The 23359-nt window shown below is 40.2% G+C and overlaps 1 protein-coding gene across 3 annotated transcripts in view; it reads right to left on the reverse strand.

Annotated features, from left to right (window-relative positions):
• The window catches only part of ATP8B4 (ATPase phospholipid transporting 8B4 (putative)), a 226417-nt gene that overhangs the window by 184254 nt on the left and 18804 nt on the right, over nt 1-23359 (reverse strand). For all 3 annotated transcript variants that reach the window (XM_026518454.4, XM_026518456.4, XM_044391066.3), the window contains exon 3: nt 6815-6873. In XM_026518454.4, the coding sequence (XP_026374239.2) occupies nt 6815-6873 (59 nt within the window). The remainder of the gene's footprint in view (nt 1-6814; nt 6874-23359) is intronic.

Here is a 23359-nt window from a genome sequence, read left to right on the forward strand (position 1 = left end):
TATAGTCAGCGGTATTGTTAATGGCACTGTAAGGTGGCAGATAGTAACTACACTTGTCGTGAGCACAGTGTAACAGACAGCTTTGTCGACTCACCATGTTGTACACCTGACTAATGTAACGTTGTGTGGCAACTATACTCAAACTTAAAAATCTTTAAAAAAAATAAAATAAAGATGTTTTTCCCTAGTTCCTAATCTCCTGAGCACTTAGCATTAGATATGGTTTATCCACCACTCTCCCTACCTCCCCCACCCCATTTCCTGAGAAGCTCCTTTCCTCTGGCTTTCATTTCACTCTCCTCCCTTTGTTCTCAATGTCTTGCTGCTCTCTGCTCCTTCTTGGGCTCCCTCTTCCTCTAACTAAATGTTTCTACCCCCCACACCACACAGCTCAGCCATCACTTTTCAACGAGTTCTAGTTTTTTCTTAGCTTTAAGCATCCTCTTCCAACGGATACCCCTGTTCTACAGCTATAAGCCCACCAGTTACATTCCATATTACCTTGGTATCTCCATTTGGATATCAAGTCAATTTTATCTGGAAGGCAAATAAAATTCTTTTTCATTTTGCGACTCCTCAACTCCTGAAAGCCTATTGATGGGTTGTGGGATATCGGTGAGGTTCGGTGGGGTGAAGTCCAGAGCCGACGACCAAGAAAGAATTCTTGAGGCATCTTTGGTGCAAAATGGCGGTTTATGAAAGCACGGGGACAGGACCCGTGGGCAGAAAGAGCTGCTGCCCCGGGTGGTGAGGGGTGGCTGATTGTATACTACGGGGTTGGGGGAGGTAAGGAAAAAGGGAGGCTGAGAAAATACTTTCATATGTTAAAGAAGATTCACAGGATACCGGAGGCCTTGCCATTGTCAAGTTAAGGTTGTTTTTCCCTCTAGCAAGGCATTAGCATTAAGAAACTTCTGGAGGAACATTACACTCTGCCTGCTTCAAGTGTCTGTCCAAGGGCTGCAGGTTACAAAGACATTCAATTGTATTTACATTTACTTCCGGAAGCTAGGTTATTGATAGAAATGCTTTGTTCTTGTAGACTGCTAAGACATTTGTAAACTGAGGGAGACTCAAGTCTTGCAGGACTGTGGTCTCTATAGGTTAACTATTTCTTTTTCCTTTAGGGCAGCCAGGAGTGCCTGAGGAATGTCGCCTATATTTCATGGGGGGGGGGGGTGCGGGGTGTCAGTTTCTGCTTTGTCCTCAGCTTGCCTTCTGTTCCCTCATCACTATTACCTCATACTCAAATTTTCTTGAACGATCTGATCTCACCTACCCGAACAATAATTTCCTACAACACACCCCTCACCCCCAATTAGGTCCAACTACAGCACTTTGCTCATTGCTCCCCTGCCTAATGTTGATGGTACAAACAAACAAGGCTCACGTCAATTCCCATTTCCTCTGGCAAGACTTCCTCAAACACTTTCCCTAACACTTACAACCCACATCACACAATTAGGATTTAGCATTACCCTTTCCTTGTTACCTATTACCAAGTTTGTTCTGATGGGCTAGTCTTCTCTTCTTGAGTAGAGCATATATGCTCAGGTAGAGAGCAGAACCTATACCCCCTGCCCTAGTAATCCCAGTAGCATTCAACACACTGCCCTTCTGAGCAGATACGGCCTTCCGACATGTACTTTCGGGCCCACTAAAAATAGCCTGCTCATCTCAATTTCATTTTTTTTTAATTGAAGTATAGTTGACCCACAATGTTACATTAGTTTCAGGTGTACAACACAGTGATTTGACAACTCTATAGGTCACACTATTCTTGCCCCCTTAACCACCTATTCTAAGAAAAAAAAAGAAGTGGAAACATATAAACCCTGTATAAATGGGTGGGAGAAAAAAGTTTGTTTTGAAGGGCGTCTTGGTCATGTCATTGTAGCACTAACAGCTGAGAGTTGGCCAAGCTTTCCCACTGAATCAACACTCTTCGGAAAACCCAAATGATCATTGTTCTAGCAAGCAAGAAAATCACAAGGGCAACAGCAAATTCCATCCCACAACCATGATATCGACAAGAGATTTTAAGATTCTAGGAATAAATCACAGCATCAGAATTGCTATTTTTGGATGGAAGACTTTATAAGCAGGAAAAACTACTTGGTCACATTTTCACCAATTTATATAAGCCTTTTCACTTCCTAAATGGGATCAACAATTTAGCTCAAAAAAATATGCTTTAGAAACTTCCTATCTACGTTTGCGCATATAATGCATTCAGATATGAAGCAAGCAGCTTTACTGAAGTTTCTGAGTTTGAAGCAGGGTAACTTCCTCATGACTCAAAGGAGTTCATCTCCTTTCTCATATCTTGTTGATGTTCAACAGAATGGAGTGAGGGTGGTATGTGTCTGTGCCTATTTAAAAAAGGGAAAGAAGAACCAGTGGGAAAACCAATGTTTTCCAACATCGTTTCTCTATTTTTAAACAAAATCAGAAAATAGCCATAATTAATCTAACACTTTTTCCTGACATTTTTTGACATCAACACATCTCAATACAACTACAACTGTTTTCACAACTTCCACCATTCACTTTGAACTCCTTTTAATAGGGATAATGAGTCTGGATGCTTGGCTCACTTTCACAATTTTTCTAACATTTTTAACATTAACATATTTTAATACAACCACTGTTTTCATTACTAGCATTATTCATTCCTATTATTAACCAGGAAAACTTTGAACTCCTTTCTAATGAGAATAATAATTCTAGCCCTTGGCTGGCTCTCCCTACACTCTCCAACCCTGCTTTGCTGTACACATCTGGCAGTCCAAAATCCTGCTTATAATTTTATGTTTTCTACCTTCCAGTTTTCACAATATCATGTCTAATGTACCAATTAATTTCACCTAGAATCATTAACCTTGTCTTTTGTTAATGTTCTAAACCCTTTATCTCTTAAAAGCCCTTTTGATCATTTTTTTAAGCCTGTTCTGTATCCTATAATGTGCCTTGAAGCTTTAGGCTTTGTTGATAAATTAAGGTTCTCTAGGTATTGAAATATCTTCCTTCAGCCTTCAAAGAGAAACATTTGCTCGGCCAGGCTTAGGGCTAATGGAAATCACACCATTTATCTGAGCTTTGTGTAAATTTTTCTCCCAAGTTCTCATTTACGAATGCTAAGCGTAAGATTTAAGGTCATTCTTAGCCTCACGTTTGTAAAAAAATTTTTATCTCGCTTATCTGCCTCTGTCTCAGAGTATAAATATTTTATAAGTAGGTATGCAAGGGAAGGAGAGGAGACTTGGGAGATTTTCTTTGTTTTATTGGTGGTGTTTTTCAGGATTGGTCAAAGGAACAGCATGGTATCAAGGGAAAAACAGACTTTGAAATCTGGCCAATCTGAATTAGAATTCCAGGTGAATGGGAGCCATTATCCAGCTGTGCGACCTCAGCAAGTCACTTGAGTGAGATCTCTGCGCCTCAATGTTTTTCACACACAGAAGTGAGATAATAAAAGTGCTCTTATTCATAGAATTATGGTGAAGTTAAATAAGTTCACTATAGTAGAGTGCTTCAAGCCGTGCTTTTCATATGGTAAGTACCACAGGTGTGTAAGCTATTATTAGTACCACTATCTTTATTACTGTTATTATCACCGTTAGTCATGGATCTACCCATCAATATCCATGCTGAGAGTGTCAGGAAAATTTCCTAACCTCGTCAAATGCTTTGCACAGAGTAGGTAATCAATAAATACCTCCTTGATTAATTCTCATTTCCACGTGGCTTATTTGGCAGGGAGGGGTTCTCTATGACCACAGTCACTGACGCTATTAGTCTTATTTCTCTAACCATTGCACCATCAGCAACTTCAACACCTTCAGTATCACAGATCTGCTCATTTTTTGGCATGATACTTACAACAAAAACAGCTTATGGAACTTTAGCTAATTTTTCACTATCTTCCTAACATTCCTATTATTGCTATCTTACTCTATCCAATGCTTTCTAGGGAATCAATAATTTATTGTGACTACTTGTCCACCACCATGTTTGTTTTAAGAGAAAAATCCATATAAAATGTTGAGCACAGGGCCGGGTACACTGTAGGAGATATGCATGTATATTTGCTAGTCTCACTATTATCAAATATTTTATATAAATTATCTCATTTAATCTTTAATAAATGGTCCTATGAAGAAATTCCCTATTTCATAGATGAAATAACTGACGTTCAGACACAAACTGAGATCACAAGTTAGCAAATGAGAGAAAGGATTCAAAACTATGGTCTATTTTAACCCAAAACACTCTTCCACTACATCTGGGGGGACTTCACCAGTTCTCCTTTTATCCTTTTCATAAAAAGTTTCAGTTTATTTCCACTCCTTTTTAGCGTTAAAGTGAGAATATTGCTTTTTCAATTATAAGCATTCTCCCTAAGTTCTATTGAGGTCCCCTCAAATCTACTTCCGTTTGGGGTAATACCCTTTAAAGCTGGGCAAGGTTGAGCGAGAGGCCCCGGGCTTCCACCTTACAAACATATTCCATATAGCAAGTGGTTTAAAAGCTTTAAAATCAGACATAGATTCAAATCCCATCTCTACACAGACTGGCTCATTGGGTTATTGTGTGTTACTCTACTTTAATCCTTACAATAACTCGATGAAATTAGTACTTGTATCATCCCCAACTTGCAGCTGAGTAAACCAGGGCTGAGAATGGCCCCACAGTTCACCGTATGGCCAGGCATCTAGTTGGGAGTTCCCAAATCAAGACAGTATCAGCTGTGTCTATTGGGGACCCATGCCCAGTTAGGGAGGCCTGCCTCATCCTCTCTGAGCCACAGCAGTGATCAATAAACCAGGGATACCTGTGGCCCCTCTGCTCTGCAGCCTGACTTTCTCAACTCTTGTCCTTCTTGGTTTTGTCAGCTCATAATGAGTTTTGTTCTTTCCTTGAAAGGTTTTCACACTTAGAGACCGAACTGCGTTATTTGATCTGCTATAGCCATGGAATACTGTTCTACTGTTTTGTTGCTACGAAGCTCAAGAGAAAACACAGCTGCAGCCACAGATCTGTGTGCTTTTGTTCAATATCATGTGAGCTCAAAAGAAAACCATCTCTGTATCATTGGTTTATTACTTTTAAAAGATCTGAAACAATCATGGCCAACTGTTAACATTTATTTAATCTGAGTGGTGGGCACACAGGTGTCATTTCCCATGCTGCTCTAATATTTCATAAATTAGGTAAAAATACCTAAGCAGAAAAACCTGTATAGTCTCACAAAGGCAAATAAAGCATGGCTCTCCTTATAGAGTTTCTACTCACAGAATGAAAATACTTGTTACACGTTGGAAAACAAGTAAACACAGCCAAATACTTAAATGCATAATTATCCCACAGCAGATTACTTACTACTGTTTTCCCCAAGGTCTTAAAATATACACGTATCTAGTCCTCTTATTTGGAGTTTGATGGTCAAGGCTTTCAAGGGTCATCCTCTACAGTTAAAGGACTAGCTGTAGAATGGATAGAAAGGCATGGGGCCAAGTCTGGTGATGATCAGAGGGGCCAAAAAACCAGAAGCCACACAGAGTGGCATTAATCACCGTGAGGAATTTTAGTCTCATTCTTTCAAGTTAAGAAACATGTTCATCAGCCTCCTGAGAAGGATTCCTTCTCTCAAGGGCAGACTTATGATAACCAAGCTTACAAGTTTGATAAATAAAATCAGAGTTTCAATATATTATTTTATAATGAGAAATCTGTCATAGAGCCAGTGTACTAATTCTTGTAGGAAAACTTTCTTTGAACAAATTATAATTACATGACTAGCACAGCATGAGAAAAGAGGAATTGTTAGCCACCTTTGTTGAATACTTAATAATACCAAACTACAATAGCCCAATGCATCCATCTCCATAAAAGGGAAAGACCTGCCAATAAGAACAGAATGCTAAAAATTATCCATTGGGCAAAACTCTGTCCTCTAGCTAGTGCCTAACTGCATCCTGTCAATGTTTACCCTGCTTTCATAGTTATCAAAACCATCTCTGAATTCAGACTTTCATGAAATGTGCCCGTGTACTCAATCTTATAGCAGGTCTTATAAGTCGAATGTCACCCACAAAATCAATTCTATCAGTTATCTTTCTTAGAGCCTATAAAAGACTCCATATAGCAACTTAGGTTGAGTCATAGAAAGATGAAAATATCTTTATGAGGGCCCATCATGTAATTCATGAAGTTGTTCATCAATGTATCCCAAGTTCCTAGAACAGTGCCAGTCACTTAATAGACAATAAATATTTCTAATGTAAATGAAAAAAATCCTCATTAAACATTTTTTAAAAAGTAGTTCAGTATAAACGCAAAGCCCATACATTTTCACTAATCATTCTCACTCCTCATTTGATAAACACAATCATTCAGGACCTGGGAACTTTGTCCTACTGTACTTTTCCACATTCAGCCTGAGTTACTCACAGAAAATCCCCCAAAGCTATTTATCACCCATCAGTCAATACCACCACTTCTATCACCAAGTATTACCATAGAGGCCCATGTTTATATTTTCCTATGTATTCTAGTGGCCAAATCAGCACCACAATGAACTAAGCATCAATTCTTGAGAACGAAATTTTATCTTCTTCCTACACCAAAGAGCATACCAACCACTCTTACTGCAGGACAAAGATAAGTGTATAAATATTGCTAAAATCTGATACTAAAATGGGTTTAAACAAAGGAAGTTTTTGGTGAAGTCAAAGTTCTAGAAGGCATGAATTCAAGTGTTCTTAAGGTACATCCCATCCCAGCATGTGTGCTCTGTGTATGTTTTACTCACTGCATACTGGAACTTTTCATTATATTCACGGTCATTGGCTTTCACTATCCGTTCCACTTCTAAAGAGAAAGAGAAATCAGGTATGAAATTAAATTTTTGACACAAAGAAACATATAACTCATTAAACTAACATCACTTAGGTTACTTTGATTGTCTCAAGGTTGCAAGAATTCTTTCCTTTGAAATCTGAAGGGCATTGGTTTTTTCCAGCCTAAGTGTTGGAACATGCGTTGGAAAGTCCCAAAACGGAAAGCTGAAATGTGTCTCATTGTAATTCTGATGCCAGCCATAAAACAAAACATTATGTGTCTCCAATTTCTACATCCCTTTAGTTCCACAAAGACCCTTTCTCTTAACTCCAAGTGGGTCCTAAATGAGAAGGCTGCTGAAAGTCAAATGGCACCCTGGGAAGAGATTTTTTCTTTTCTTTTCTTTTGGCTACAAAGTGACAAAATACAATATAGCCAAATACAAAACATACTGAAGTGGCAGTGAGGTCAGGGACCTTCAGGTCAATGAGCAAAGGTGATATTTCTAAACAACCCAGGCATATTGAGAGGCACTGCACATCACCAGGAGATGGAGTCTTGCCCTTTGCTGGAAGTAGCCTCAAAAATATCTTCTGGAAACAAATGCAAACACCAGTACAATAACAAAATAAAAGAACAACAAACGCAAAGATTATGATGTATAGAAATTAAAATTTGCAGAGGGAAAGAAGAGACAGTGCCCCCAGAAACACCAGCAGTGCACATTTTTGTAGTAAAAGTAGCAACTTCTTCCTCCATTTTACTGAATTCAGAGTTGACAAAGGGATAATGTTGGAATAATGAAAGCTATGGGATGAAGACCAGCAAAATAATCACCAGATGTCAATGTCGAACACTCATGGTGAATGACTTCATCATTTCACCTGGGATTCCCTTAATCCCACAGTTCTCCACCTGGGTAAGTGACGGGTGGTAAGTAGTATAGGGATAGTGGTAAAAGTCTGAGTTTGGGGAAGGTACATGTTGTACAACCACAGAGATAAAGAAGACTGAAGGGTGGAAAGTAACTTAGAGTCCTATATTAGGGATGGGGAGGAAGAGCAAGGGGAAAGCAAAGAGAAGAAGAGCTGAAAGTAGAAGTGAGAGGACAAAGAAGAGGGAGATGAAGAGGAGGGGCAGGGAGAAAGGAATATATTTTATCACCACCGCCATCCTCCAAACACCAGGCACCATGATTTGTAAGAAGTGACTACTTTTTCCCAAAAGTCCAAGAGGAGTGTAAATGTCTCTACAGTCTCTGGTTCAAGTCTCAAGTATGATGTTGTGTTCACCTCTGAGAACTGCTGCTGATAAACGACACCCCGTCTTTGCTTATGGTTGAGTCTCTAACTTCTGTGGAATGTTTGTCTGTTTGACATCCACCTACATGGCTTTCTTTTTACCTGTGTAATGAAGTTAGTTCTCTGTGACTGTTCCTGTTTTCAAGACTAGCTCAACTAATTTCTGGTAAGAACAATATTGGATTGATGTCCACAACTGACCACACTGAGCGGGCTTGCCCCTAACATATATAACTCTGAAATCCAGAACTCACCAGGAGGCAACCTCCTAACCAACCATCCCCTGAAGGAAACATTTCAAACACTGGCTAGAAAGGCACCATCCTCCCCTTCTTACTGGTTCCCTAACAAAGAGCAAAAATAGCAAAGCCCAAAATGGTATTTTGGAGGGTGAGGGTTCTTAAAGCTTAAAAAGCTTAGATGATTTGTTTAAACATCCCTACAGTAACGCAGGCATAGTAAAACTGCTGACAGGAAAACAACAAATATTATTGGGAGGGTGAAGGTTGGGGCTCTCTTCTGCAGGGCAAAGGTTAACCTGGCCCATCTGGGATCCTGCTTATAACTTAAAGATTAACTTTAGCTCTAAGTCAAAACTGAGACATGCTAATTTTATATTAATTGCCTTTAGTTTACATCATACACATTCAGATGATGATCATTTTTAAAGTTCATATTTATATGGAGCACATCCAGGGACAGAATTCTACAATTCTGCAGCTAGTTTTACTAACTCTAAACACCAGAATCTTGATTCCTGTCCAGTGTAACCACCCTCTCCAAGAACTGAGAATAACCCTTTCCCAAAGTGGCCAGAAGAGTAATTTCTCAGCTAGGAGTATTTGGATGTTCTTCAGGGTATCCACATTGCTCTTGTCCCATGAGACTTTGTTAGGGACAGGAAAGTCCTCTTTTGTCTTCTAAATCATTATTAAATCTTTATCTTTGCTCTGTACTTCCAATAGGTACAGTCTTTCTAAACTGAGTCTTTATAAATAAACTCTGGCATATTTTTCTATCCCTTCACTAAGCTCTGCAAAATTCTGGCTTTGGTTCTATATCCCTACAGTTTTCTGCTTTTAACCTAACTAGGCTAGACCAAAAGCTGACATTCTTACATGTGCTCGGACAGTGGGTGAAGGGATAGAAACCCCTCCTGGCAATAAGTCACATCCTGTAAGAAAAGGAAGCTAAATGAATCCTCCATGAACAACTCCCACTGAGAATTGCTCAGAGGTTCAATGATGTAATGCCCAAAATTTCATAGGCATTGCAGGACCCATCCAGCTGTGAGAGTACTGAAAGAAAAGTACCCACCAGGACATTTAGGATTTACTAGGGTAAGCTCACTGCTACATAATCGTTATCACTGAATTTGCGTGCTTCCAAAAAGGAGTAAAGTGATACACAAGAATGTACAAAATATAGTGAGCCAGCATATGTTTAAAGTGAAGTTCCAAGAGCTTCCAGTTCAAGATAGCAAACTAGTTAGGTCCTTCTACCCCCCTTCCCACCAGATCTCACTGAAAGATCAGCAATATGTTTTTTAAAAGAATAAAAATATAACAGTGCTGAAAAACAAGAGTGAAGGCTAGCAGAGGTTCATAGATTTTAAAAATTATCAGTGAAGCCCCAGAGAAGTTCCAAATTCAGTCAATAAATACAAAGGTTGAAAATGTGTTATAGATGGGGCGCCTGGGTGGCACAGCGGTTAAAGCGTCTGCCTTCGGCTCAGGGCGTGATCCCGGCGTTATGGGATCGAGCCCCACATCAGGCTCCTCCGCTATGAGCCTGCTTCTTCCTCTCCCACTCCCCCTGCTTGTGTTCCCTCTCTCGCTGGCTGTCTCTATCTCTGTCAAATAAATAAATAAAATCTTTAAAAAAAAAAAAAGAAAAAAAGAAAATGTGTTATAGAGTGACAGTCCCAGTTTATGCCTATTGTCTTGGCAAAATAACTTTCCGCTTTCAAAGTGTCTTGGCTTGGAAGATAAAGTATCTGTGCATTCCAGTTTTGGAGCGTCACCAGAATAATTAAAGAAAAATTGAGCTAGGTGGGCCCCCATATCCTCCTACCCTTGCTCATTGAAGAGATTAGGCAACATGCCTGGGGAGGAAACCAAGAGTGGGTGTTCAAATCGAAGAGAGAAGCAGCTCTGAACTTCCACATCAGCTACGGGAGACTCGGTCCTAGCAAACCCTGCCTTACAGATGCAGCTGTGGGATTTGCCAGACTATAGACTGAATGTTTATGGCCCCCCCAAATTTCTGTGTTGGAACATTCCCAGTGAGATAATATTTGAGGGCCTTTGGGAGGTGATTAGGTTATGAGGGTAGAGCCCTCATGAGTGGGATTAGTGCCCTTATAAAAGAGGCCCCAGAGAGTCCCTTGCCCCTTGCATCATGTGAGGATACATCAAGAAGACAGCCATCTGTGAACCAGGAAGCAGGCTCTCACCAGACAACGAATGCATTGACTCCTTAATCTTGGACTTCCTAATTTCCAGACTGTGATAAATAAATTTCTGTTGTTTATAAGCCACCCAGTTTATGGTATGCTGCTATAGCAGCCAGAAAAAACTAAGATACACAGAAAAACCTCCCTGTGGGGCTGACTACATCACCAGCCTTCCAATTTAAAGGAGAGGGCTGGCCAGGGTAAAGACCTTTACAATTGCCCTCCTATGTAAACTCAAACCAACAACTCTAAGTCACCAGATGTCTGAGAAAAATCAATAGCACAAAAGAGAAGGATGTAAGAGGAAGAGATAATGCTGAAAATGGATGGGTGAAAGAGTTTTTATGCTAATTAGTACCTTGAAGATATTCAAGAAGACATGGCTTCCATGAAGCAAGAACAAGCTAATAGGAACAAAGATAACAGAACAAGAAAGAGTTCCTAAAAATTAAAACTACTAATGGAAAAACAGGTAGGATAGACAGAATGAAAAATAAAATTGAAGAAAGCTCTTAAAATACATAGCAAAATGACAAAGAGGAGGAAGACGTGAAAGGAACACTTAGAAGGGAACGTAAACAATGGATAAGTAGAAATAATCAAGTAAACAGAAGAAAATTTCCCTGCACCAGAGTAAGACCTAACTCTTCAAAGTGAAAAAGCCACCAAGTGCCAATCAGAATGAATGAAAATGGACCCACAGATCTCCACAAAATTTTGAGCTCCAAATACAATCCGAAATATTTTTAAATTCCAGAAGAGGAAAAAAATATCGTTAGCCCTAGAGACCTGAGAATTGGACTAACATGAAATTTCTCATCAGCAAAAAGGATCATCGAAGACACTGAAGTGATGCCTTCTAGTTTCAAGGAAAAGTATGTTTGATCTCAGAATTCCATATGCAGCCAAATAATCCATCAAGTGTGAAGGGGCAATAAGAACACTTTCAGACATGTGAGAGTGTTAACATACAAGATCATTTCCGAAACGACTCAGGAATGTACAACAGGGAGATAGTTTAAATATTTTAAAAATGGAGTTAAAGAAGATATAGAAGCAAGGATGATGATCAACTGTAGTCAACAATGAAAATAAAACTACCTGACATGATCACCTACATACTCGTTCTAAGTGAGCCACAAATTCTACAGAAAAAGGAAAGGCTTGTCTATTTCCATTTATTTCACAGCCTGTATGGCAAAAATAAACCAGTTTCTCAGGAAAAGTACAATTATGTATTAGTTCTTGGCTCAAACAATAATTTCTCTAAGAAATCCTCATAAAGAAGTCATTGTTTGATACAAAGCACATAAAATGAGTTTTTAAGAGCTGTGTTTTGTAACAATTCTAGGGATGTCATTCCAAACACAATTCAGAGGGCCCAACGCTAGGGTCTCATGTTCAGTCTCTACTGAGCTGATTAAATTCAGGAATGTATTTTAGGATATTTAGAAAAATAAATAAATTGCATGTCCTTTTAGAAATCATCCTAATTATTATTTCTCTCAACTGCACTTGTGCTAAATGCTAAATGACTGAGATTCAGATTGGAATTCCTGAAAAATACCTAAAGAACTGCTATGCTGTGTTGCTAGCTGAGTACAGATTCTTGGGACAGAAAATCAAGCTGGTAATAGTGTTAACATTCTCTTGTGACAGCTGAGGAGCCTAACAAAGACATTTACCTAAATAGGAAGCTATCCTTCATCATTTCAGCAAGCGAGGAGAAGAGCCATTAGCAGAGGCAGAATTATCTTAGACACTTATTTTGAATCTGCTCCAGAATATAGAAAAATAGGTATGGTAAAAAATAGGTAATTAAACCCATAAAGTCCTCCTTCATATAGGATAATGGAAGTAGCCTTTACTTTCTGAAACTCAAAAGCCAGTATAATTTGATGCCTGTCTCAATCAAATAAAAGATCAATAAAGCACTCATAGAATGCTTATCTTTGAGCCATATGCTTCCTGTTACCTTAGCCAAGGCAACTAAATAAGGATACCTTATTTATTTTATGAAGTGGTCATTTATAAATCAGTTAAATGTTTGGAAACATTTACCAAAAGAGTAATCTTAGTTTCAGGATAAATGCCTGTTGTCTACCCTATCCCTCCCTACAATAATTATCTGACTGGGCAGCTGATAAGTGGATATGGTTTTATTATCTGAAACCTATGTATGTACATATGCTTGTCTTTCCATTTGGAAGGACGAGATGCATTAAGAACATCCAAGTGTTGGGGCACCTGGATGGCTCAGTTGGTTAAGCATCTGACTTCAGGGGCGCCTGGGTGGCTCAGTCATTAAGCGTCTGCCTTCGGCTCAGGGCGTGATCCCATAGTCTTGGGATCGACATCGGGCTCCTCTGCTGGGAACCTGCTTCTTCCTCTCCCACTCCCCCTGCTTGTGTTCCCTCTCTTGCTGGCTGTCTCTCTCTCTCTCTCTCAAATAAATAAATAAAATCTTAAAAAAAAAAAAAAGCATCTGACTTCAGCTCAGGTCAAGATCTCAGGGTCCTGGGATCCAGCCCAGCATCTTTGGGACTCCCTGCTCAGCAGAGAGCCTGCTTCTCCCTCTCCCTTTGCCCCTCCTCCTGCTCCTGCTGTCTTTCACTCTCTCGCTCTCAAATCAATAAAGTCTTTATTAAAAAGTTTTTAAAAAATCCAATTGTTATCCAATCACTAAAACACAAGTTTGAAAGATGGGAGAGACAAAACACAGCCCTGCTGGAAATTTTTAACCTCAGTTGAGATGTTGTTCTTTGTTACCAAGACCTTTGGGACCCATAAAAATGAGAGTTTGATGACAGAGCACTCATACAAGAGGAGGAGGCCTGGATCTTTAAGCCAGAGGCCTGAGATCTTCCTTCTACCAACTATGTGTGTGAGCACATTTTAACTCATGACCTCTCCTTCTCTGTGGTTCCTCAGAAAAATGATGCCACTTTGTGTTGACATCATCATATAAGAAAATATATGGAAAGCACTTTGCAAACAGAAAAATAACCAAAAAAACTATTTTCTTAAAAAAAATAGCAAATAGGTGAAAAAAGAAATCACCCAAGCTTGAATAGTCAGTCTTAAAGCTGCTTGTATTATTATTTGTCAAAAGGATCTGAAGTAATTTTCTGAATATTCTTAGTGGAAACTGACAAATACCCATTGATTCTTCCCCAGGTTGTTGGGGGCAACACCCAACCCCTAATCTGGGCTCTTCTCCCTCATACCATAATAACTTAGACAAGATTCAGCTTCTGCTACCAGCAGGCATTTATGCCTTTTTTTCTCTTAGTTTGTCTATGAACAACTCCTAACACCTTAATATTTAAGACTAGTTGGTGAGAGCAATAGCTCTGTTAAAAGACCAAGAGTAAGGAGAAAGAGTTAGAAGGCTTCCATTTGACCCATAAGTGATCACAGCAACTACAAATTCCTAATTAATGAACACAACTGTCTTTCTTCAATTAACTCCAGAGCATTGTGTCCTTCACCAAATGTGGTTTGGGAGACAGTCTTCAGGCAATTGGCTTTCGATCCCCAAAACCATGAAACAATGAAGCACCACAAAAAATTTGGGGGCTCTGTATAAATCCTGCTGACAGGAACTGGTACTTCCTCAACAAGGTTGGTCCCAATCCAAAAGCTGAAGAATGTCTCCAAACATGGAGTGTCGTTTGGGGTTGTTGTTGGTTTTTTGGGTTGGGTCAGAAGTCTCAGAAAAATACCCCGAAGCCAAATCAATAACTTAAGCTTTTTCCTTTCTGAATTTTCTTTCATTCTTCACAATCTGGTCTTGTGGTTGGAAGCCAAAGCAATTCATTAAAGACATGAGGAAAGAACAATGAGTGGGGAGAGCTTTAAAGAAAAGAGTTCCCCGCCCTCCAAGATTTCCTGATTTGACTCCAAAAGCACATTCTGATACAATTGAAAAATATGTGTCCTAAATCGGGGTTTCCTATTGAAACCCAGCAGTGACCTGCAGCTGCTGGGACTTACTGACATTTGAACAGCAAACTAAAGAGAATTGGGGCAAAAAAGAAAAATCTTCCCACAAATTTTTTTATTCTTGTCCTCACAAAAGAGCTTGGAAACAGAGTTAGGGGATTCAAACAAATACTAAAAGGCCTTGGGTTTGTTTTCTTCTTGGCTGAGCCAATTTGCTCATCAGGTCCAGATATTCGGAAAATTTGATTTATTGGAAGCTCTATTCCTCCCATGGCTTACTATAGCTTCACACAGAAATACAAAACATTTTAACCAATTCATTCTTTTTCCACCATACATGAATGGGATTACACAAGTTACAAGTAAACATCGATAAAATCCTATAAATCCCTGGCATACTGCTTTCTGTAAGTATAGATTCCACAACTAGAGAGTTAAGAATTACTGCAACATAATGAGAATCATAACAGCTAACATGTATTGAGCATTGGTTAAAAACTAGATACGATATGGGGGCGCCTGGGTGGCACAGCGGTTAAGCGTCTGCCTTCGGCTCAGGGCGTGATCCCGGCGTTATGGGATCGAGCCCCACATCAGGCTCCTCCGCTATGAGCCTGCTTCTTCCTCTCCCACTCCCCCTGCTTGTGTTCCCTCTCTCGCTGGCTGTCTCTATCTCTGTCGAATAAATAAATAAAATCTTTAAAAAAAAAAAAAACTAGATACGATATGAACTGTGCCGCATACATTACTTCATCATTCCTCAAAACAATCCAGGTATCAGCAGGTATATGCTACTGTTGGTTCCATTTTACAAATCAGGAAAATAAAGGCCTCACAAGATTACGCAGTAAATCAGATTTCAAACAGTGAGCTGCCTTTCTCTTAAAGGCAGTTTGGCAGAGATTCTGGGTATAAAGAGATGGCCCATGGTACTGTCAAGGAGAGGAAAAAGAGGACTTTGTCATTGAACGCCATGCTCCAGGGTATACTTCAAACACACACTCCCTCCCAGTTAACCTTGCAGCCCTGTGACCTCTCACATTCCACGGCTTCTAGGCTTCTCTCTGCTTCCTGGTGGAGGCTGTCCTAGAGAACCTGTCTACCCTCTTCGTGGATACTTTGGGCAGTCCTTGCTGAGAGTACTCTCCCAAACCCCCGTTCAAAACTTACTGCTTTCTTTGCGCCCTTTCTCATATGGGCCCAGTGCTAGACTGATGGAGACTGATGGTTTTTATTTCCATTCTTTTATAATTTGATTGTGTATAGCAAAAAATGCATTTTTACGGACTGGGCCAGGATCAGAGTGTTTTCTGTAAAGATGAAAAATAGCTGTATCTTCCTACAGCATCCCCTTTCAAAAAGAAAAATTAAATCAGGATCTACCCCCAAGAATCACAAGAGCCTAGAAGAAGCTGGAGGACATTTAATTTTCCACCGTGAGACACTTTCTGGCCATCCAAGGGAAAGCAAGCAAACCTGTCACCAAGTGAGAGGAAAGAACCCCAGGTAGAAGATAAAGACACGGGGTAAGGAAATCTGAAGATGCTTCTTCTCTGATATCTCAGGGGTTGCACAGGAAGCCGTGTTTTTCAAAGCTTACATTCGTTATTTAGAGATGACTGAGGCTTATAAATTGGGTTTCCTTAGTACATATTGGTTTCTGTGCCTCAGACCCCTGAATCCATGTGGCAATTAAAATCTGCTGGAGCCAAGGCAAAGTGATTTATTCCAGAAATATTTATTGAGCTCCTTTGAGCAAGGCTGTAGTGAAGGAAAAACAAACAAGACAGCGATATCCTTTGAAGAGTGAACATGTCCACAGATACCCACATAGTAAGAAAGCAGAGGAGAGGCCCAGAAGTCATGGAAACGAGAGAAAAAGAAAGTCAGGTCCAGATAGGTAGTGAAAAGGCATCACCACCTGTCTCAAGCAGCTCTGAAGGGAATTTATGCAGCTAGATACACACTGGGCTGTACGATAGGGTGTTTTGCCAAACACCTTATCCAAGTCATTTACTGAAAAGAAAAGGAATTTGGTAGGGGTGGTCTGCCACCTAAGAAAAGATATGGACTTTTCAAGAGGACATCTCCAGTTTTTCCTCCACTGTCCCTTCTAGCAAAATAGTGGACCACATGTGAAAAAAACCAAAAGAAAAATTAGGAACCTCACTTTGTTTATATATTAGTGAAGCATTCAGATAACATACTTTAAAAGAGATACAATGGAGCCAGAACTTCAGGCTAAAAAGAAATCTGACCATTTCTCACACTCCCTTCCTGACCCACCAATCCATACTCTGGTCTAAATCGCCCCTCCTCTCTCCTCCAGCTACTGCAGTAGCCTCCCCTGGGCTCTCCCAGCTTCCACCCCTGCCCCTATAATCTACTTGCAGTAGAGCAACCAGAGTGATCCTTTTACAATTATATTAGTTTCCTATGGCGGCTCCAGCAAATCATCACAAACTCAGTTGCTTAAAACAACACAAGTGTGTCGTCTTATTATTCTAGAAGTCAGAAGTCTGAAAGCAGAGCTCACAAGGCTAAAATCAAGGTGTTTAATCAGGACTGAGTTCCTCCTAAAAGCTCTCAGGGAGAACCCATTCCTTGCCTCATGGCCACATCACTCTGACCTCCACTTCTATGGGCACATCACCTTGTCTGATTCTCCTGCCTCCCTCTTATGAGAACCCCTGTGATCACAGTGGGCCTACCTGTATAATCCAGGATATTCATCCTACGCCAGGATCCTTAACCGTATCTCCAAAGTTTCTTTTACAATGGAAGGTAACATATTCACAGGTTCCAAGGATTAAGACATGGACATCTTTGGGAGAAGGAATATTAATAGGCCTACCACAAGAACCACCTCTTTCCTCTGCTCAAAACATTCAACGCTGTTTCATCTCAACAGAAAAAGCAAGTTCTTATAAAGGCGTTCAGGGCCCCGCCTGATCTTCACACACCTGCCCCATTACAACCACCAGAAGCCCACTTACCGTGGAGCTAAGAAAGCTTAAGCTTCAGCTCACCTCACTTGCACTTTTCATTCCAAGACCCTGGGAGTTGCACTAGAAACATGTTTGCCAGGAAATCTTACTGTTTCCTACAACATGGATGGGCCTCGACGGCAGGCATCGTGCTAAGTAAAATAACGCAAACTGAGAAACACAAATACTATCTGATCTCACTTATATGTAAAACCTAAACAAACTCATAGAAAAAGACATCAGACTACTCGAGGGTATGGGGAAGGGCAAGGAGAGGGAGGTTCAAACTTCCGTTGATAAGTACTAGGGATATAACCTACAACATGATGACTGTAGCTAATGCTGTGTTAAGGGAGTAGATGTTTTTTAATAAAGATTTTATTTATTTATTTGACAGAGAGAGAGGGCACAAGCAGGGGGAGGGGCAAAGGGAGAGGGAGAAGCAGGCTACCTGCTGAGCAGGGAGCCCAACGTGGGGCTGGATCCCAGGACCCTGGGATCATGACCTGAGCTGAAGGCAGACGCTTCAAGCACAGAATACTGATTAATATATTCATTAACCATTATTTTCTTTTTCAATTCACTATTCACTTCTTTATTCCTTATTCACAGATCTTCCTGACATATTCAAATACTCCTATAACTATTATAGAATTGTAATTTTTAATGTATTCTTCTGGTAAACTTACAAAACATTATTAAAAATGTATTTTTAAGCTTCCCACTATGATGGTATAACTTGTGTCAGGATCAACTCATCTGTTAAGAACTCTAAGAGCTAGATGAAGTATACAATATTTTAATATTTTTGGAGGAAGGGGCCAACGGAATGCCAATGATAGACATAACGTGACCCACTCCACACCCTGTAAACATACTGAGGGCTTCCCTGTGGAGTAATGCATGCTGGCCCCACAACCTCCACATTTTGGAACCAAGAACAGCTTTAGCCAGTTTAAAGAAAACCTGTAATTATCTACTTCTTATCCTTCCCATATTACCAAACTACATGAATCTCAAGAATTTTACATAAGAATCGTCTTCATACACTTTAAAATGATTTGTCTTGGGCCTCCTTTATGAGGTACATAGAAAGGGTCAATTATGGAACAGAGAATTTTGGAGAAGATGGTGCAGGAGGAGAACTGTAAACTCACCTTGTCCCCAGAGATACAAACCAGATAATACCCACATGAGTGTAAATAACCGAGAAACTACCAGAAGTCTGGCAGAACAGACTTTTCACAGCTAAACGCAGAGAAGAGGACACATCAAAGATAGGAAGGACAGAGACATGGTCAGGACCTCAAGAGACCTAATGGATTGTTCATGGAAAGGGAGGGACACCATGGGTACAGGGATTGGAAAGAAACAGACCCCCACAACAGGCACTCCAGGCCCAGAGAATCCCTGTAACATTTGGCTTTGAAAACCAGAGGGGCAAAATTTCTCAAGTTCTTACAATCACAGAGCTTAACACCTGGAACTTCAAAAATCAACCTGTTTCACTCTGGAAGAGCCTGGAGGGAGGGCAATAGGGAACTGAGTCCCTACCCTAAAAGAAACAGCACAACAAATATCCCCAAGGACATACAGCATAGAAGCAGTCTGAAAAACACCAGGAGTTTACATGAGGGTGACTTGTTTACTAATCTCAGAGAATGTACTGGAGAAACAGTGGTCCTTAGGAGACTTCTCAAGAACAGAGGAGCTGGTGGACACCATTTCCCTCCCCAACCCCTCAGCCTAGACACAGGGATCCCTATAGGAACCAGCACAACACCAAAACTAGCTATCTAGCTTGCTAACAGCTGTGCCCTGCCACTGCATTCTCCAGGGTCATGTCCCTCCAGTCAGGCCTCACCTCCATGTTCCCTCTCAAACCAGACCCAGGCACAAACTTTGCTAACACCAGTGCCCCACCCCCAAGCTTCTGTGGATCTGACTCCTCCAATACATCCTTGGCCAGAACCCACCCAAAGTGGTGTCACAAATCTGGCAGTGTGCAAGCAGCCCCAAGAGGGGCCGGCAGCACTCCAAAGTAATTCCTGCCCCCAGGGAGAGGGGAAGATAACACCACACATGGCCCCAGGAGTGGGCTGGGGGCAGACATGTGGTCTGAGTACAGGCTCCGCCCACCAACAAAAGTTTTTGAGGGGACAACACAGGGAAAGTGCCCTGCAATTTGGTGCTATTCCATCTCTGGCAAATGCTTAGTCTGACTCAACGTAAGCCCAAGGCAGCCCTAGACTGGCTCACTAACAACACAGGAACCAAACCCTGCCCACAACAAGCAAAGAGGGCCACTGCAGATGACTGGACTGAAGGCAAATGTGGCTCAGCAACAATAGCATGGTGCACACAATGCACATAGGAAATACCTCTGAAGCACCAGCTTTTGGTGAAGAAAGGACACTGCACTGGAGGGTACTGAAGGACTTCTTTATAACACCACTGCTTTCAAGAGCAGAAGATCTTGCTCACCTTCCTAACACATAGAAACAGACACAGAGAGTCACATAAAATGAGGAGACAGGAATATGCCCCAAATGAAACAACACAACAAAAATCACAGCAAGAGACCTAAACAAAATGGAGATAATTCACCTGATAGACAGTTTAAAGTAATGGTGATAAAGATACTCACTGGACCTGAGAAAAGAATGGAGGACTTCCATGAGACCCTCAACAAAGAGAAAAAGAGCTTTAAAAAGAACCAATCAGAGATGAAGAAATCAATAACTGAAATTAAAAATACACTAGATGAAACCAAAAAAATACACTATATGGAAAAGTAGACTAGAGGAAGAAGAACAGATCATCTACCTAGAGGTCAGAGTAATAGAAAACAAAGCTGAACAGGAAAGAGAAAAAATAATTCTAAAAAGTGAAAATAGACTTAGGGAACTAAGTCTCCATCAAGCGTAATAACATTCACACTATAGGGACCCCAGAAGAAGAGAGAAAAGAGGTCAGAAAATTAATTTGAAGAAATACCCCAAACTTCCCAAATCTGGGAAGGAAACAGAAATCCACCTGCACAGAGAACCCCCAACAAAATCAACCCAAGGAGGCCCCCACCAAGATACACAGTAATTAAAATGGCAAAAAGCAGTGACAAAAAACTTGAAAATCAGCATGAGAAAAGAAAACATTTGCATAAAAGGGAAACCCCATAAGACTATCAGCTGATTTTTTTGGCAGACACTTTGTATGACAGAAGGTAGTGGCATGATATATTCAAAGTGATGAAAGAAAAAAAAAAAACTGCAGCTAAGAACTCTATCCAGCAAGACTATCACTCACAATAGGGGAGATAAAGACTTTCTCAAACTAAAACTAAAGGAATTTATACCACTAAACCAGCCCAACAAGAGATGTTAAAGGCGACTCACTGAGTAGAAAGGAAAAACCACAAGAATGAGTATCAGAAATAGGAAACACAAAAGCAATAAAAATAGGTACATTTTTAAAAATCAGTCAAGAGATCACAAAATGAAAAGATAAAAGTATGACACCATATATCTGATACCTGGGGTTGGGGAGAAGACTAGAGAATGGGTTCAAACTTAAGCAACCACCAACTTATTATAGGCCATTATAGGCAGAAGATGTCACATACAACCTAACAGTAACCACAAAAAAAATGATAATATATATGCAAAAAATAAGAAAAAGGAATCCAAGTATATCTTAAAGAAAGCCAGCAAACTGTGGGAGAAGAGAGCAAGAGAAGACAGGAAGAGAGAAGAATTACAAAAACCACCATAAAACAACTAACAAAATGGCAATAAGTACATACATATCAATATTTACTTTGAATGTAAATAGAATAAATGTTCCAATCAAAAGACACAGGGGGACAGAATGGATAAAAAAGGAAGACCCATATATATGCCACTTACAAGAGACTCATTTCGGACCTAAAGACACATGCAGACTGAAAGTGAAGAGATGGAAGGGCACTTATCATGCAAGTGGAAGTAAAAAGAAAGCTGAGATAGCAATACTTATATCAGACAAAATAGACTTTAAAACAAAGACTGTAAAAGAGACAAAGAAGGACACTACACAATCATAAATGGAACAATCCAACAAGATGTAATGATTATAAATATTTATGTACCCAACATGTAAGCACCCAAATACATAAAGCCGCTAACAAACATAAAGGAAGTAATACACAGTAATACAATAATACTAGGAAATTTTAACATTCCACTTACATCAATGGACACCTAGATCAACCAAGCAGAAAATTAACAAGGAAACAATGGCTCTGAATGACACATTGGACCACATGGATCTAACAGAACTATTCAGAACATTACATCCTAAAACAGCACAATACACATTCTTTTTTTTTTTAAGATTTTATTTATTTATTTATTAGACAGAGATAGAGACAGCCAGCAAGAGAGGGAACACAAGCAGGGGGAGTGGGAGAGGAAGAAGCAGGCTCATAGCAGAGGAGCCTGATGTGGGGCTCGATCCCATAACGCCGGGATCATGCCCTGAGCCGAAGGCAGATGCTTAACTGCTGTGCCACCCAGGCGCCCCCCACAATACACATTCTTGTCAAGTGCACATAGAACATTCTCCAGAACAGATCACATATTGGGCCACGAATCAAGACTCAATAAATTCAAAATGACTGCAGTCATACTATGCATCTTTTCCAACCACACCACTATGAAACTAGAACTCAACCAGAAGAAAAAAATCTAGAAAGAGAACAAATACATGGAGGCTAAATAGCATGCTACTAAACAATGAGTGCGTCAACCAAGATATCAAAGAGGAGATCGAAAAATACATGGCGACAAATGAAAATGAAAACAACAGTCCAGGGATGCCTGGGTGGCTCAGTCGGTTAAGCATCTGCCTTTGGCTCAGGTCATGATCTCAGGGTCCCGGAATCAAGCCCACCATCGGGCTCCCTACTCAGCATGGAGTCTGCTTCTCCCTCTTCATTTGTCCCTCCTCCCCACTTGTGCTCTATTTACTTATCTGAGAGAGAGAATCTTTAGAAACACACACATACACACACACCCACACCAGTCCAAAAATCTTTGGGATGCAGCAAAAGCTATTCTAAGAGGGAAGTTTATAGCAATACAGGCCTATCTCAAGAAGCGATAAAAATCTCAACCTAAACTTACACCTAAAGGAGCTAGAAATAGAAGGAAGGAAGTAGAAGGAAGGAAATCGTAAAGATTAAAGAACAAATAAACAAAATAGAAACCAAAAAAAACAATAGAACAGATCAATGAAACCAGGAGTTGTTTCTTTCAAAAGTCAAGAAAATTTATAAACTTTTAGCCAAACTCATCCCCTCCCCAAAAAAGCCTCAAATATTAGAAATGAAAGAAGAGAAATAACAACCAACACCACAAAAATACGAAGGATTATAAGCAAATATTACAAAAAATTACAGTCCAACATATTAGCCAACTTAGAAAAAATGGATACATTCCTAGAAATATAATCTCCCAAAACTGAATCAAGAAGAAATAGAAAATTTGAACAGAACAATTACCAACAAGGAAATTGAATCCATAATCAAAAAACTCCCAAAAAACCAGAGTGCAGGACCAGATGGCTTCACAGGTGAATTCTACTAAACATTTATTTTATTTAAGATTTATTTATTTGAGAGAGCAAGAGAGCATGAGCAGGGGGAGGGGCAGAGAGGGAGGGAAACAGACTCCCTGCTGAGTGCAGAGCCTGACTCCAGCTCGATCCCACCACCCTAAGACCATGATCCAAGCCAAAATCAAGAGTCGGACACTCAATCAACTAAGCTACCCAGGCACCTCTATCGAACA

This window comes from Ursus arctos, unplaced genomic scaffold (genome assembly GCF_023065955.2).
Source record: "Ursus arctos isolate Adak ecotype North America unplaced genomic scaffold, UrsArc2.0 scaffold_36, whole genome shotgun sequence".
Lineage (NCBI taxonomy): Eukaryota > Metazoa > Chordata > Mammalia > Carnivora > Ursidae > Ursus > Ursus arctos.